The following is a 17,057-nucleotide window of genomic DNA, read 5'->3' as shown; positions in this document are numbered from 1 at the left end:
TACCTCTACACCTCAATTCACAAGAAAATTTTAAATCTTTTAAAAAAAGAACTTAAAGAATGGCTACTCTCACAGTCTTACAATGATTGTGCACCCATTGATAACAGAGCATAAATCCTTTTCATATCCACCTCTCGCTCCTTTTTATTCCAGCAACCCTTCTGACACTCGCCCCGACTTGCAGAAACCTTCCTTCTCATTAACGGCTTCAACCGTCAACATCAAGCGTTGCATACATTCTTATCTAATGTTCAATGTACTTACTAACTTTTATTAAGTTTATGTTCTGTTTCAATCTCTGTTTTAATGTTATGAATTCAAATGTAACTGGTTCGTTGTAATGTAAACCGGAGTGAAGGCATTGTCAGCTGTACCTCGGTATATATATAAATAAATAAATAAATAAGTGCATCGCTTTGCACTGGTCTATATTAAATTTCATTTTTTATTTGCATGCCCAGTCTCCCAGTTTTACAATGTCCTCTTGCAATTTCTCACAATCATTTTGTGATTAGACACCGTTGAATAATTTTGTGTCATCAGCAAATTTGATCATCTCACTTGTTGATCCCATTTCCAGATCATTTATAAATATATTAAAAAGCATCGGTCCCCAAACAGATCCCTGGGGCACTCTACTATTCACCTTTATCCATTGCGAAAATTGACCATTTAGCTCTACTCTCTTTTTTTTCTATCTTTTAACCAGTTGGTAATCCATAATAAGACATTGCCCCCTATCCCATGATTTATTAAATTTCTTAAGAGGTCTCCAGATACACTATATATTACCTTTATCAACATGTTTATTTACACCCTCAAAAAAAATTTAGCAAATTTGTGAGGCAAGACTTCCCTTGGTTAAATCCATGTTGGCTTTGTCTCATTAAACTATGCTTATCTATAGGTTCAGCAATTTTGTTCTTTATGATTGTTTCTACCACTGTCACTTCTTGTGACCTTGGGCAAGTCACTTTACCCTCCATTGCTTCAGATATAAACTTAGATTGTAAGCCCTCTGGGAATAGGGAAATACCTACAGTGCCTGAATGCAATCTGCTTTGAAGTGCTGAAAAATGTGCGAAAAGTGGAATATAAAAATCTAAATAAATAAAAATAAATAAATTTTGCCTTGTACAGACAGACTCACTGGTCTGTAATTTCCTGGTTCACCCCTTGATCCCTTTTCTAAAAATTGGCATTACAATGGCAACCTTCCAGTCTTCATGTATTAGAGATGACGTTATTGATCATTTACAAAATTTCCAAAAGCAGGTCCACAATTTAATTTCTCAGTTCTTTCAGTACTCTGGGATGTACACCATCTGGTCCAGGTGATTTGCTACTTTTTAGTTTGTCAATTTGCCCTAGTACATCTTCCAGGTTCACTGAGATTTGTTTCATTTCCTCTGAATCATCACCTTTGAATATCATTTCTTGCATGGATATCTCTCTTACATCTTCCTCTGTGAATACTGAAGCAAAGAATTAATTTAGTCTCTCTGCTATGGCTTTGTCATCCCTAAGTGCTCCTTTTACCCCTTGATCATCTAATGGTCTAATGCTTGGTTAAAGATTGTCTAGCAGCAGGACAGTTACATTTTTAGATGAAGTTTATAGTCTGTATGTGCTATGTTGCAATTGTTTGATTGTATAATAAGATTTTATGGTTGTATTCACCCTATTTTGTGTTTTTTTAGCTTGTAATTTGTTTCTAGGTGAAAAAAATCAAATGTGAATACAACTAAAGTAAAAGTAAATCCATGAAAACTTGTGCAAGTGATTTTTATCTTTAAAAAATTTGCTCCATGTTGTCTACATGTTTGTAAGGGGATGAGAAATTTAAAAACAGAAATCTGTCTCCTAAACAAGGAAAGATAGTTACAAACATTATTACTCAAACTTGGTCTGGTCAAAGCCCTTTATAGTTGCTCTTGAACAGAAGGCTTTTGGGAGCAGACAATACAAGGTAATGGCCGAGTATAAATAGACTCCATCGTAACAGACAAGCAATAATTATTCTATTACTTACTTACATGGTGGGCTCCCCAGCAATCCTTAAATGAAGGTTTCTAAATGTAACTAAATTAACTCACCACCAGCATTTTCCTTGCTTCCAACGCTGATAAATTTCGCTGCCCGGGCTTTTTTTCTGGTATTTTATCTGTTTCAGGAGTTTGTAGATCAGAAAGCAAATAATTCTCTCTGAAAGCAGAAACCAGTTCTCTTCCAGTGTAAGACTAAAACCAAAAGGGAAGAATAATCTATTACCAACAATTAAAAAATAGTGAAATTTACACTTATCTGATAAATGTCCTTTCTTTGAGTCTATCCAGACCAGTCCAGATGCATGGGTTATGTTCCCTAAATAGCAAATGGAGACAGAGAAGGGTAAGTGAAGTGGACTCTTGTACTGGGGTGTGGTTGGCACAGCCTAGAGGGCAAACCTGCTAGGCCCACACCGCCTGCTGGTGGACATGTCCTGAGCTAGAGTTTTACCTATACCAGTTCCGGTCCCCGCAGGTTGAGCCTTCGGATTCCAGGGGTAAGCAGAGCAGGCAGCAATCAGAGGGTCATTGGGTATAGGCCAAGAGCAGAGAGTAGTCCAGGTCCAGAGCCAGCGTCAGTGGCAGGCGGAAAGCAACAGAGGGGTCTAGATCTTTGTAAAGTTCCAAGGCAGGCGGCAGGCAAGAGAATGGTCCAAGTACAAGGCAGAAGTCAATACCAGAAAGCAGGCTGAGACAGACTGGGAGAGGCAGGACACTAGGGACCACAGAGAGGCAGGACAGACACAGCAAGACCACAGGGTAGACAATGTTGGCAAGACAAAGGCAGGACAACAGCAAGGCAGGCAGCACAGCTCCACTAGGTGAAGAATTCCTCAGACTTTTGCCCAGAAGGCTCAACTAAGGGAGGGAGTCCCGGAACTAATCATTCCAGGAGCAGTCTAATCCAAATATTCCTCTTCACATGACATAACACATGCCTGCCTACCATTTGCTGGAGACAGAATACTGGTAGGATGAGGGCAGCATGGGACTCTATAAGGCCTGTTGTCAGTGAGCCTTTTCTTCTTTGTCTCCATCTGCTGACTGAGGCGCATAACCCATGCATCTGGACTGGTCTGGTTGGATGATGAGAAAACACATCATTCATCAGTCAAGGATGAGTGCAGTCTGCATAAAAGTTCAGTGAACGTCAAAAAGAAAGGATCAGGACACTGCTTTGAGAATAACAATTTCCTGGGTCTCATATCAAAAGCGCACAACTGTGCCTCCAAACTCCCAGTCCAGTCCTTCAACTGTATTCACACAGAATCTTACTCTGTCCCATTTGGCCATCTGAAGGTAAACAGGCAGATGGGTCAGGGCACTATTGAGACAGTCTGGTTAGAGCCCATATCTGCAGTATGAGCTGCTCACTGTTGCAGCAGCAATGCACACAATACCGAATAGAGGAGTAGAGCGTGTTATTTGTCAATTATTACACACAAAAGTTTTATAAAAAACTTTAAATATGAATATTTGATATATAATTTAACACATTTGAAAGTTACAAAAGAAAATTATTCCTTACCTGCTAATTTTCGTTCCTGTAGTACCATGGATCAGTTCAGACCATGGGGTGCTCCCCCCTTCCAGCAGATGGAGTCAAAGCCAAAACTGAGCGGGTACTCTCTCATAAGCTGGTGCGCCCTCTGTAATCCTTCAGTATAAAGTATAATAAAGCCAGAAAGAAAACCTTGGATGGATCAATAGATATTGAATAATAATTATAATAACTATAATAACCCGTAAAAATGCAACTTGCAACAAGAACTCTTAGTCAGACCCATACCGGTCCTGAAAAGATTAGACAGTCGAGCTGAAAAGTGTTTCCCACCAAAAAAAACCCAATTCTTAGGGTGGGTGTCTGGACTGATCCATGGTACTACAGGAACAAAAATTAGCAGATAAGGAATAATTTTCTTTTCCCTGTACGTACCAGGATCAGTCCAGACCGAGGGATGTACCAAAGCTTCCCTAAGTAGAGTGGGCCACTGATAGCCCAACTCGAATGACCTGAGCTCCAAAAGAGCCCACGATTGATGGTTGAAGATTCAAGCGATAGTGACGTGCAAATGTGTGCAATGACTTCCAGGTAGCTGCTCTGCAGATCTCCTGCGGAGAGACCGCTCGGCTTTCTGCCCAGGAGGCTGCTTGAGCTCGGAGTGAATGAGCCTTTAGACCGTCTGGCGGTGGTCGCCCAGCACCAACATACGCAACAGAAATTGATTCCTTGAGCCAGTGGGCAATGGTGGTTTTAGAAGCCTTGTTTCCCTTCCTGGGACCACTCCAGAGGAAGAAGAGGTGATCTGACAAACGAAAGTCATTGGTAGTCTCCAGGTATCGAAGGAGAATATGCTTACATAGAGGCGTCTAAGCCCTCTGGACTCCTCGTCCTGGAATGATGGTAGTTCCATTGACTGATTCAAATGAAAAGATGAGACCACCTTTAAGAACATAAGAACATAAGAAATTGCCATGCTGGGTCAGACCAAGGGTCCATCAAGCCCAGCATCCTGTTTCCAACAGAGGCCAAAACCAGGCCACAAGAAACTGGCAATTACCCAAACACTAAGAAGATCCCATGCTACTGATGCAATTAATAGCAGTGGCTATTCCCTAAGTAAAATTGATTAATAGCAGTTAATGGACTTCTCTTCCAAGAACTTATCCAAACCTTTTTTGAACCCAGCTACACTAACTGCACTAACCACATCCTCTGGCAACAAATTCCAGAGCTTTATTGTGCGTTGAGTGAAAAAGAATTTTCTCCAGTTAATCTTAAATGTGTTACTTGCTAACTTCATGGAATGCCCCCTAGTCCTTCTATTATTTGAAAGTGTAAATAACCAAGTCACATCTACTCATTCAAGACCTCTCATGATCTTAAAGACCTCTATCATATCCCCCCTCAGCCGTCTCTTCTCCAAGCTGAACAGCCCAAACCTCTTCAGCCTTTCCTCATAAAGGAGCTGTTCCATCCCCTTTATCATTTTGGTTGCCCTTCTCTGTACCTTCTCCATCGCAACTATATCTTTTTTGAAATGTGGCAACCAGAATTGTACACAGTATTCAAGGTGCGGTCTCACCATGGAGCGAAATAGAGGCATTATGACATTTTCCGTTCTATTAACCAGTCCTTCTTAATAATTCTTAACATTCTATTTGCTTTTTTGACTGCTGCAGCACACTGAGCCGACGATTTTAAAGTATTATCCACTATGATGCCTAGATCTTTTTCCTGGGTGGTAGCTCCTAATATGGAACCTAACATCGTGTAACTACAGCAAGGGTTATTTTTCCCTATATGCAACACCTTACACTTGTCCACATTAAATTTCATCTGCCATTTGGATGCCCAATCTTCCAGTCTTGCAAGGTCCTCCTGTAATGCATCAGTCTGCTTGTGATTTAACTACTCTGAATAATTTTGTATCATCCGCAAATTTGATAACCTCACTCGTCGTATTCCTTTCCAGATCATTTATATATATATTGAAAAGCACCGATCCAAGTACAGATCCCTGAGACACTCCACCGTTTACCCTTTTCCACTGAGAAAATTGACCATTTAATCCTACTCTCTGTTTCTTGTCTTTTAACCAGTTTGTAATCCACGAAAGGACATCGCCTCCTATCCCATGACTTTTTAGTTTTCGTAGAAGCCTCTCATGAGGGACTTTGTCAAACGCCTTCTGAAAATCCAAATACACTACATCTACTGGTTCACCTTTATCCACATGTTTATTAACCCCTTCAAAAAAATGAAGCAGATTTGTTAGGCAAGACTTCCCTTGAGTAAATCCATGTTGACTGTGTCCCATTAAATCATGTCTTTCTATATACTCTACGATTTTGATCTTGAGAATAGTTTCCACTATTTTTCCCGGCACTGAAGTCAGGCTCACTGGTCTATAGTTACCCGGATCGCCCCTGGATCCTTGGTAGAAATAATGGTACAGTACACAAGGATAGTCCCGAATCTGTGAAGCGTAGGTAAGGTTCTCTACAAGACAAGGCTTGCAGCTCCGAGATTCTGCGAGCGGAACAGATAGAAATCAGGAAAACTGTCTTGAGAGTAGCTCTTTTCAGAGGTTCAAAAGGTGGACCGCCTAGCGTTCGAAAAACTAGATTCAAGCTCCACAAAGGGCAATTGCGGATCGGTGGTTTCACATGCTTTACTCCTCTCAAGAACCGGACTATGTCCGGGTGTGCCGAAAGAGGAGATCCATCCTGATGATGAACGAGAGCACCAAGAGCTGCCAAATGAACTCTGAGGGAATTGTAGGCTAATCCCATCTCCAGTCCCCGCTGTAAGAAAGACAAGATCTGGGATATGGTCGTATGATGTGGAGAAAGTTGTGTGGACTGGCACCAAGACTCAAAAACTTTCCAGACCCAGATGATATGATATGGAGGTGGAAGTCTTCCTAGCCTTGAGAAGAATGGAGATAACCGCCTCTGGTTAGCCCCGTCTTCTCAGCCGGCGCCGTTCAAAAGCCAGGACGCTAGACAGAAGCGATCTACCTGGTCGAAAAATACTGGTCCCTGTCGTAGAAGATTCGGCAGATGTCCCAGTCAAAGTGGGCCGTCCACCGCTAGATTGACCAAGTCTGCAAACCATGGCCGTCGAGGCCATTCCAGAGCCACCAGGATCACTGACCCCTGGTGACTCTCTATTCTTCGGCACACCCTTCCCACCAGGGGTCAAGGCGGGAACACGTAGAGCAGGAGGTTCCGCAGCCATGGGAGGACTAGGGCATCGACGCCCTCTGTGCCATGTTCTCTTCTGCGACTGAAGAAGCGCAGAGCCTTCACGTTCCTTTGAGTGGCCATGAGATCCAGATGGGTAGTCCCCCATCGCGTGAAGAGGAGGGATACTGCTTCCTGGGTCAGTTCCCATTCCCCAGGGTCTAAGCATTGGCGACTCAAATACGTTTGAACATTTCGACCCCTGCAATGTGAGATGCCGCCAGATGGGACAAGTGGAGTTCCGCCCACAGCAGGAGCTTGTTAGTCTCCCAAGCGACATGGAGTCTTCTTGTCCCTCCCTGATGGTTGATGTACACTACGTAGTCGTGTTGTCGGGGATGATTCAAACTGATCGACCCTGGACTAGGGGAAGGAAGAGCTTCAGCACAAGATGAACTGCTCTTGCCTCCAGACAGTTGATGGGCCAAGCTGCCTGTACTGGTGTTCATCGACCCTGTGTTGATTGCCGTCCGAACACTGCCCCCCATCCGGCGAGGCTGGCGTTGGTTGTAATGATCACCCATTGTGGGACCTCCAGGGCTGCCCCTCGTAGCAGGTGATCGAGAATGAGCCACCAGGCCAGGCTGTCCTTGGCTAAGGGTGGTATCTGTAGAGGAGCCTGAAAATCCTGAGACACCGGCTTCCAACGGGAGAGTAATGCTCTTTGTAAGGGCCACATGTGGGCAAACGCCCAAGGCACTACATCTATTGTGGAGGCCATGGAGCCCAGTACCTGGAGATAGTCCCATGCTGTGGGAAGCTGAAGGACCAGAAAGCGCTGAACCTGATTGAGGAGGGATTGAGCCCGATCCAAACGAAGAGAGACTGAGCCCACTTTGGTGTCGAAATGAGCTCCCAAAAAGTCGAGGGACTGCGACGGAGTAAGGCTGCTCTTGGCAAAATTGACGACCCAGCCGAGCGATTGGAGGAGGAGTAATACTCTCTCGATCGCCTGCTGGCACAGATCCCTGGACTTCGCCCAGATGAGCCAATCGTCCAGACAGGGATGGACCAGAATTCCTTCCCTCTGCAGGGCCACCGCCACCACCACCATTACCTTGGTGAAGGTGTGAGGAGCAGTTGCTAGACCGAATGGCAGAGCCTGGAACTGGAAATGCTGTCCTAGAGCCTTGAAGGGAAGGAAGCGCTGATGGTCCTTTAGGATGGTAATATGAAGATAAGCCTCTATCAAATCTAGGGACGCCAGGGACTCTCCCCAGTGAACTGCAGCAATAACCAAACGTAGGGTTTCCATCCTGAAGTGTGGAATCCTGAGAGCCCTGTTGACTAGCTTGAGATCCAAGATTGGTCGAAAAGAGCCTTCCTTCTTGGGGACGACGAAGTAGACGGAATAATGGCCGGACCCGTGTTCCGGCAGCAGCACAGGGAGAATGGCCCCGCAAATCCAGGAGACGCTCCAGTGTCTGCTGCACTGCCCCCTGCTTTCTTAATCCGCACGGGGAGAAGACAAACCTGTCTCTGAGAGGACGAGCAAATTCTAAAGCGTAACCGTGCTGTAGAATATCCAAAACCCATTGGTCTGAGGTAATTTTGACCCACTCCTCGTAGAATAGGGCCAGGCGTCGAGGAGTGGGCCGACAAAGCTTCAATGGGAGGATTTAGCAGAAGTCCCCTGGGGGAGGGCGTCTCGAGCTGGTCATCGTCCCCGAAAAGAATGAGGCCAGGACTGTGATCGTGAAGAGGGAGAACTGGCCTAGCCTGGCAGAAACGTCGCTGTCCTCTGAAACGGTATGGTGTGGTGCTGTACGTCCTGGAGGCCCGAGGCGATCTTCTGGTAATTTATGTACTTTGTTCTCTCCAAGCGACTTAATGAGTTGCTCCAACTCCTCTCCAAACAGTAACCTACCCTTGAAGGGGAGGGAGCCCAACTGAGACTTGGAAGAAAAATCCGCTGACCAGTTTGAGCCAGAGGAGACGTCTAGCCGAGACCACTGAAACCATGGACCAGGCCAGGACTCTGAGAAGATCATAGACAACGTCCGCCCCATAGGCAATAATCGGCCTCAAGTTATTCCGCCTGCTGAGCCTCCCCAGGCGGAGACTTGCTCTCTGCATTAGGGAACTGCACACTGCAGCCCTAACCCCCAAGGCAGATACCTCAAAAACCTTCTTCAAGTAAACCTCAAGTTTGCGGTCCTGCAGGTCTCTGAGGGCTACTCCTCCAGTCACTGGAATAGTTGTCCTCTTCGAGACTGCCAAAACGGAAGCATCCACCTTCGGTACCTTCAGCAGGTCCAGGGACTTTTCTGGGAGTGGGTACAGCTTGTCCATCGCTCTGCCGACCCGCAGAGCGGCCTCCCGAGTTTCCCATTCCCTGGACAATTGGAGGAGCATAGGATGAAAAGGAAAGGTCCTCGATGGAGGCCGAAGGCCTGCCAGGACCGGGTCTCCTTTCTTCTGTGTCACTGTACTGGGTCCAGGGGTCTCCTGGGGCGCCTTGATATCCAATTCTGCCAGGACAAGCGAAATAAGGAAATCCAACTCGTCCTTCTGAAAAAGTCGCAGGACCAGAGGGTCATCTCCCTCCACGTGCGCCAAAAGACTAGGATCATCCAAGTCTGGGTCCACCACCGGGTCAACCGGGGGAGGGGGGGGTCAGGCACAGTCAGGCAGGACACCGCTCGAACTCTACAGGATCCTGAAGGAGCCCCTGGAGCTGGAGGACAAAGAGGCAATCCTGGTGCTGTACCTACCCCTTGGTGGTACAGAGCCCTGAGAAAGCCCTGCCAGATCTGGAGGGTCCCCCAATCTGATCACTTTGGTTGGGGGCGGGGCTAGTGCAGGGTCCTAGTGCTGGTAAAGCCTCGCCAAATAGGCATTGTGCATCAGCAAAATAAATTCAGCCGGGAAGGGCTCCAAGTGGGGGGATGGTAGGAGGAGGGGCTGGATCCTCCGATGGCGGCTCTGCGTCGGGGAGATGAGCCAGAGTAAGAACCGGCGGTGAAGAATCTCGGTCTGGGCCTGTTTCAGCCGGGAGCCGCGCCAGAGCATTTGTATGAGGATCCAAGATGGCTGCCATTCCTGCGTCGTACGGGAACGCAGCCGACCTTCCCTGAGCCTGGCACGCGTTTGCGCGTGAAACAGACCACCCGAGGCCTCGAGGTGCCCTCCCCACCGGGGAGGCACCTGGCACACAGGACTTCACGTGAGAGCCTCGATCCGGGCTCACCACAAGCACTGCATCGCGATGGACATGGCATGGAGATAAGCTGAAATCCAAATACCTCTGGAGACTGCAGGCAATAAGAAAGGCTGCGCTTGCACTGCAACCGAAACGACCCATTGTTTTTGTTTTTTGTTTTTTTTTAAAGAGTCTGAGGAATGCCGTGTCTCTGCAACTCTAGGGCTGACCCGAGGAAACGACCTCTCAGGCAGCAGATCGGTATCGAGGGGGAGAGGTTGGACTACCAACATTCACCCCTAAGGTAGCCAAATAAACACCTGTAAGGAGGGAAAATATACAACTTACCCCCAAATGACAGCAAAGCGCAATGAAAAGACAAGTCTACCACTGAGCAAAAGTTCTGCCTGCAAGTCCCAGCAGAACTATCCACAGAGGAAAAATCCTCACTGTCCCCCCATAACTTTATTATTTTTTTTTTTTTACTTATGATCCATCCAGGCAAGAGTGTCAGAGAAAGGAAAAAAGACACTGGAGAACCGACACTGGAGAACCGAAGGTGCAACCCACATCTGCTGGAGTCAGAGAAATACTGAAAGATTACAGAGGGCGCGCACCAGCTTATGAGAGAGCGCCCTTTCAGTTTTTGCTCTGACTCCAGCTGCTGGAAGGGGGGGGGGGGGGGGAACAACCCACGGTCTGGACTGATCCTGGCACGTACAAGGAAAAAGTAACTAACTTGGACAACAACAAACTTATAAGAACATAAGAAATTGCCATACTGGGTCAGACCTAGGGTCCATCAAGCCTAGTATCCCGTTTCCAACAGTGGCCAATCAAGGCTACAAGTACCTGGCAAGCACCCAAACACTACGTAGATCCCATGCTACTGATACCAGTAATACCTATGGATATTCTCTAAGACAACTTGATTAATAGCAGTTACTTGACTTCTTCATGAACCTATCCAAACCTTTTTTAAACCCAGCTACACTAACTGCACTAACCACATTCTCTGGCATCTCAGAGACATGGCATCTCTGAGACATGGTGGAAAGAGGATAACCAATGGGACAGTGCTATACCGGGGTACAAATTATATCGCAATGACAGAGAGGAGCAGTCGGGAGGAGGTGTGGCGCTTTATGTCCGGGATGGCATAGAGTCCAACAGGATAAACATCCTGCATGAGACTAAATACAAAATTGAATCTTTATGGGTAGAAATCCCTTGTGTATCAGGGAAGACTACAGTGATAGGGGTATACTACCGTCCACCTGGTCAAGATGGTGAGATGGACAGTGAAATGTTAAGAGAAATTAGGGAAGCTAACCAAATTGGTAGTGCAGTAATAATGGGAGACTTCAATTACCCCAATATAGACTGGGTAAATGTATCATCGGGTCACGCTAGAGAGATAACGTTCCTGGATGGAATAAATGATAGCTTTATGGAGCAATTGGTTCAGGAACCGACGAGAGAGGGAGCAATTTTAGATCTAATTCTCAGTGGAGCACAGGACTTGGTGAGAGAGGTAACGGTGGTGGGGCCGCTTGGCAATAGTGATCATAATATGATCAAATTTGATTTAATGACTGGAAAAGAAACAGTGTGCAAATCCAAGGCTCTCGTGCTAAACTTTCAAAAGGGAAACTTTGATAAAATGAGAAAAATTGTTAGAAAAAAACTGAAAGGAGCAGCTACAAAAGTAAAAAATGTCCAAGAGGCGTGGTCATTGTTAAAAAATACCATTCTAGAAGCACAGTCCAGATGTATTCCACACATTAAGAAAGGTGGAAAGAAGGCAAAACGATTACCGGCATGGTTAAAAGGGGAGGTGAAAGAAGCTATTTTAGCCAAAAGATCTTCATTCAAAAATTGGAAGAAGGATCCAACAGAAGAAAATAGGATAAAGCATAAACATTGGCAAGTTAAATGTAAGACATTGATAAGACAGGCTAAGAGAGAATTTGAAAAGAAGTTGGCTGTAGAGGCAAAAACTCACAGTAAAAACTTTTTAAAATATATCCGAAGCAGAAAGCCTGTGAGGGAGTCAGTTGGACCGTTAGATGATCGAGGGGTTAAAGGGGCACTTAGAGAAGAAAAGGCCATCGCGGAAAGATTAAATGATTTCTTTGCTTCGGTGTTTACTGAAGAGGATGTTGGGGAGGTACCCGTAATGGAGAAGGTTTTCATGGGTAATGATTCAGATGGACTGAATCAAATCACGGTGAACCTAGAAGATGTGGTAGGCCTGATTGACAAACTGAAGAGTAGTAAATCACCTGGACCGGATGGTATACACCCCAGAGTTCTGAAGGAACTAAAAAATGAAATTTCAGACCTATTAGTAAAAATTTGTAACTTATCATTAAAATCATCCATTGTACCTGAAGACTGGAGGATAGCATATTTAAAAAGGGCTCCAAGGATGATCCGGGAAACTACAGACCGGTTAGCCTGACTTCAGTGCCAGGAAAAATAGTGGAAAGTGTTCTAAACATCAAAATCACAGAACATATAGAAAGACATGGTTTAATGGAACAAAGTCAGCATGGCTTTACCCAGGGCAAGTCTTGCCTCACAAATCTGCTTCACTTTTTTGAAGGAGTTAATAAACATGTGGATAAAGGTGAACCGGTAGATATAGTATACTTGGATTTTCAGAAGGCGTTTGACAAAGTTCCTCATGAGAGGCTTCTAGGAAAAGTAAAAAGTCATGGGATAGGTGGCGATGTCCTTTCGTGGATTGCAAACTGGCTAAAAGACAGGAAACAGAGAGTAGGATTAAATGGGCAATTTTCTCAGTGGAAGGGAGTGGACAGTGGAGTGCCTCAGGGATCTGTATTGGGACCCTTACTTTTCAATATATTTATAAATGATCTGGAAAGAAATACGACGAGTGAGATAATCAAATTTGCAGATGACACAAAATTGTTCAGAGAAGTTAAATCACAAGCAGATTGTGATAAATTGCTGGAAGACCTTGTGAGACTGGAAAATTGGGCATTCAAATGGCAGATGAAATTTAATGTGGATAAGTGCAAGGTGATGCATATAGGGAAAAATAACCCATGCTATAATTACACGATGTTGGGTTCCATATTAGGTGCTACAACCCAAGAAAGAGATCTAGGTGTCATAGTGGATAACACATTGAAATCGTCGGTTCAGTGTGCTGCGGCAGTCAAAAAAGCAAACAGAATGTTGGGAATTATTAGAAAGGGAATGGTGAATAAAACAGAAAATGTCATAATGCCTCTGTATCGCTCCATGGTGAGACCGCACCTTGAATACTGTGTACAATTCTGGTCGCCGCATCTCAAAAAAGATATAATTGCGATGGAGAAGGTACAGAGAAGGGCTACCAAAATGATAAGGGGAATGGAACAACTCCCCTATGAGGAAAGACTAAAGAGGTTAGGACTTTTCAGCTTGGGGAAGAGACGACTGAGGGGGGATATGATAGAGGTGTTTAAAATCATGAGAGGTCTAGAACGGGTAGATGTGAATCGGTTATTTACTCTTTCGGATAGTAGAAAGACTAGGGGACACTCCATGAAGTTAGCATGGGGCACATTTAAAACTAATCGGAGAAAGTTCTTTTTTACTCAACGCACAATTAAACTCTGGAATTTGTTGCCAGAGAATGTGGTTCGTGCAGTTAGTATAGCTGTGTTTAAAAAAGGATTGGATAAGTTCTTGGAGGAGAAGTCCATTACCTGCTATTAAGTTCACTTAGAGAATAGCCACTGCCATTAGCAATGGTTACATGGAATAGACTTAGTTTTTGGGTACTTGCCAGGTTCTTATGGCCTGGTTTGGCCACTGTTGGAAACAGGATGCTGGGCTTGATGGACCCTTGGTCTGACCCAGTATGGCATTTTCTTATGTTCTTATGTTCTTAACAAATTCCAGAGCTTAATTGTGCACTGAGTGAAAAAGAATATTCTCTGATTAGTTTTAAATATGCTACCTCCTAACTTCATGGAGTACCCTCCTAGTTCTATTCTAGAACTCTTGTGATTCTAAAGACCTCTATAATATCCCCTCCCCCCCCATCTCTTCTCCATGATGAACAGCCCTAACCTCTTTTGCCTTTCCTCTTAGGGGAGATGTTCCATCCCCTTTATCATTTTGGTTGCCCTTCTCTGTACCTTCTCCATCACAACTATATCTTTTTTGAGATGCGGCGACCAGAATTGTACACAGTACTCAAGGTGCGGTCTCACTATGGAGCGATACGGAAGCATTATGACATTTTCTGTTTTATTCACTATTCCCCTTCTAATAATTCCTAACATTCTATTTGCTTTTTTGACTGCTGCAACACACTGAGCCAACATTTTCAATGTATTATCCACAATGATGCCTAGATCTTTTTCATGGGTGGTAGCTCCTAATATGGAACCTAACATCGTGTAACTACAGCATGCATCATCTTGCACTTGTCCACATTAAATTTCATCTGCCTTTTGGATGCCCAATCTTCCAGTCTCGCAAGGTCCTCCTGCAATTTATCTCAATCCACTTGTGATTTAACTACTCTGAATAATTTTGTATCATCTGCAAATGTAATTACCTCACTCGTCGTATTCCTTTCCAGATCATTTATAAATATATTGAAAAGCACTGGTCCAAGTACAGATCCCTGAGGCACTTCACTGTTTACCCTTTCCACTGAGAAAATTGAACATTTAAACCTACTGTTTCCTGTTTTTCAACCAGTTTGTAATCCAAGAAAGGACACCACCTCTTATCCCATGACTTTTTAGTTTCCTTAGCAGCCTCTCATGAGGGACTTTGTCAAACACCTTCTGAAAATCCAAATACACATCATCTACTGGCTCACCTTTATCCACATGTTTATTAACCCCTTCAAAAAAATGAAGATTTGTGAGGGAAGACTTGCCTTGAGTAAATCCATTCTGACTGAGTTCTATTAAACCATGTCTTTCTATATGCTCTGTGATTTTGATCCTTAGAATAGTTTCCACTATTTTTCCCACCAATGAACTCCGGCTCACTGGTCTATAATTTCCTGGATAGCACCTGGAGCCTTTTTTAAATATTGGGAATACACTGGCGACCCTCCAAGTCTTCAGGTACAATGGATAATTTTAATGATAAAATTTGTAACCTAGTAGATCAGAAATTTCATTTTTTAGTTTCTTCAGAACCCTGGGATGCATACCCTCTGGTCCAGGTGATTTGCTACTCTTTAGCTTGTCAATCTGGCCCTCTATATCTTCCAGGTTCACAGTGATTTGGTATAGTTCATCTGAAGGAACTCAAAAATGAAATTTCTGATCCATTAGTTAAAATGTATAACCTATCATTAAAATCATCCATTGTACTTGAAGACTGGAGGGTGGCCAATGTAACCCCAATATTTAAAAAAGGCTCCAGGGTTGATCCGGGTAACTATAGACCAGTGAGCCTGACTTCAGTGCCAGGAAAAATATTGGAAACTATTCTAAAGATCAAAATTGTAGAGCATATAGAAAGACATGATTTAACGGAACACAGTCAACATGGATTTACCCAAGGGAAGTCTTGCCCAACAAATCTGCGTCATTTTTTTGAAGGGGTTAATAAACATGTGGATAAAGGTGAACCGGTAGATGTAGTGTATTTGGATTTTCAGAAGGCGATTGACAAAGTCCCTCATGAGAGGCTTCTAAGAAAACTAAAAAGTCATGGGATAGGAGGCTATGTCCTTTCATGGATTACAAACTGGTTAAAAGACAGGAAACAGAGTAGGATTAAATGGTCAATTTTCTCAGTGGAAAAGATTAAACAGTGGAGTACCTCCGGGTTCTGTACTTGGACCGGTGCTTTTCAATATATATATAAATGATCTGTAAAGGTATACGACGAGTGAGGTTATCAAATTTGCGGACGATACAAAATTATTCAGAATAGTTAAATCACAAGCTGATTGTGATACATTACAGGAGGACCTTGCAAGACTGGAAGATTGGGCATCCAAATGGTAGATGAAATTTAATGTGGACAAGTGCAAGGTGATGCATATAGGGAAAAATAACCCTTGCTGCAGTTACTTGATGTAGGATTACATATTAAGAGCTACCACCAAGGAAAAAGATCTAGGCATCATAGTGGATAATACTTTAAAATAGTCGGCTCAGTGTGCTGCAGCAGTCAAAAAAGCAAACAGAATTTTAGGAATTATTAGGAAGGGAATGGTTAATAAAACGGAAAATGTCATAATGCCTGTGTCGCTCTTTGAATACTGTGTACAATTCTGGTAACCGCATCTCAAAAAAGATATAGTTGCGATGGAGAAGGTACAGAGAAGGGCAACCAAAATGATAAAGGGGATGGAACAGCTCCCCTATGAGGAAAGGCTGAAGAGGTTTGGGCTGTTCAGCTTGGAGAAGAGACGACTGAGGCGGGGATATGATAGAGGTCTTTAAGATCATGAGAGGTCTTGAACGAGTAGATGTGACTCGGTTATTTACACTTTCGGATAATAGAAGGACTAGGGGGAATTCCATGAAGTTAGCAAGTGGCACATTTAAGACTAATTGGAGAAAATTCTTTTTCACGCAATGCACAATTAAGCTCTGGAATTTGTTGCCAGAGGATGTAGTTGGTGCAGTTAGTGTAGCTGGGTTCAAAAAAGGTTTGGATAAGTTCTTGGAGGAGAAGTCCATTAACTGCTATTAATCAAGTTTACTTAGGGAATAGCCACTGCTATTAATTGCATCAGTAGCATGGGATCTTCTTAGTGTTTGGGTAATTGCCAGGTTCTTGTGGCCTGGTTTGGCCTCTGTTGGAAACAGGATGCTGTGCTTGATGGACCCTTGGTCTGACCAGAATGGTAATTTCTAATGTTGTTAATCATCACCCTTGAAAACCATTTCTGGAACCAGTATCTCCCCAACATCCTCATTAGTAAACACAGAAGCAAAGAATTCATTTAGTCTTTCTGCAATGGCCTTATCTTCCCCTAAGTGCCCCTTTAACCCCTCAGTCATCTAACGGTCCAACTGACTTCCTCACAGATTTCTTGCTTCGGATATATATATATAAAAAAGTTTTTATTATGAGTTTTTGCCTCTACGGCCAACTTCATTTCAAATTCTCTCTAA

At 44.0% G+C, this 17,057-nt stretch overlaps 1 protein-coding gene across 7 annotated transcripts in view; it reads right to left on the bottom strand.

Annotated features, from left to right (window-relative positions):
* The window catches only part of SECISBP2 (SECIS binding protein 2), a 303,042-nt gene that overhangs the window by 167,547 nt on the left and 118,438 nt on the right, over positions 1-17,057 (bottom strand). For all 7 annotated transcript variants that reach the window (XM_029618469.1, XM_029618450.1, XM_029618477.1 and 4 more), the window contains one exon: positions 2,097-2,240. In XM_029618469.1, the coding sequence (XP_029474329.1) occupies positions 2,097-2,240 (144 nt within the window). The remainder of the gene's footprint in view (positions 1-2,096; positions 2,241-17,057) is intronic.

The sequence above is a fragment of the Rhinatrema bivittatum genome, chromosome 1, assembly GCF_901001135.1.
Source record: "Rhinatrema bivittatum chromosome 1, aRhiBiv1.1, whole genome shotgun sequence".
Lineage (NCBI taxonomy): Eukaryota > Metazoa > Chordata > Amphibia > Gymnophiona > Rhinatrematidae > Rhinatrema > Rhinatrema bivittatum.
The sequence above is the reverse complement of the archived record's forward strand: the minus strand, read 5'-3'. Positions and strand labels throughout refer to the sequence as shown.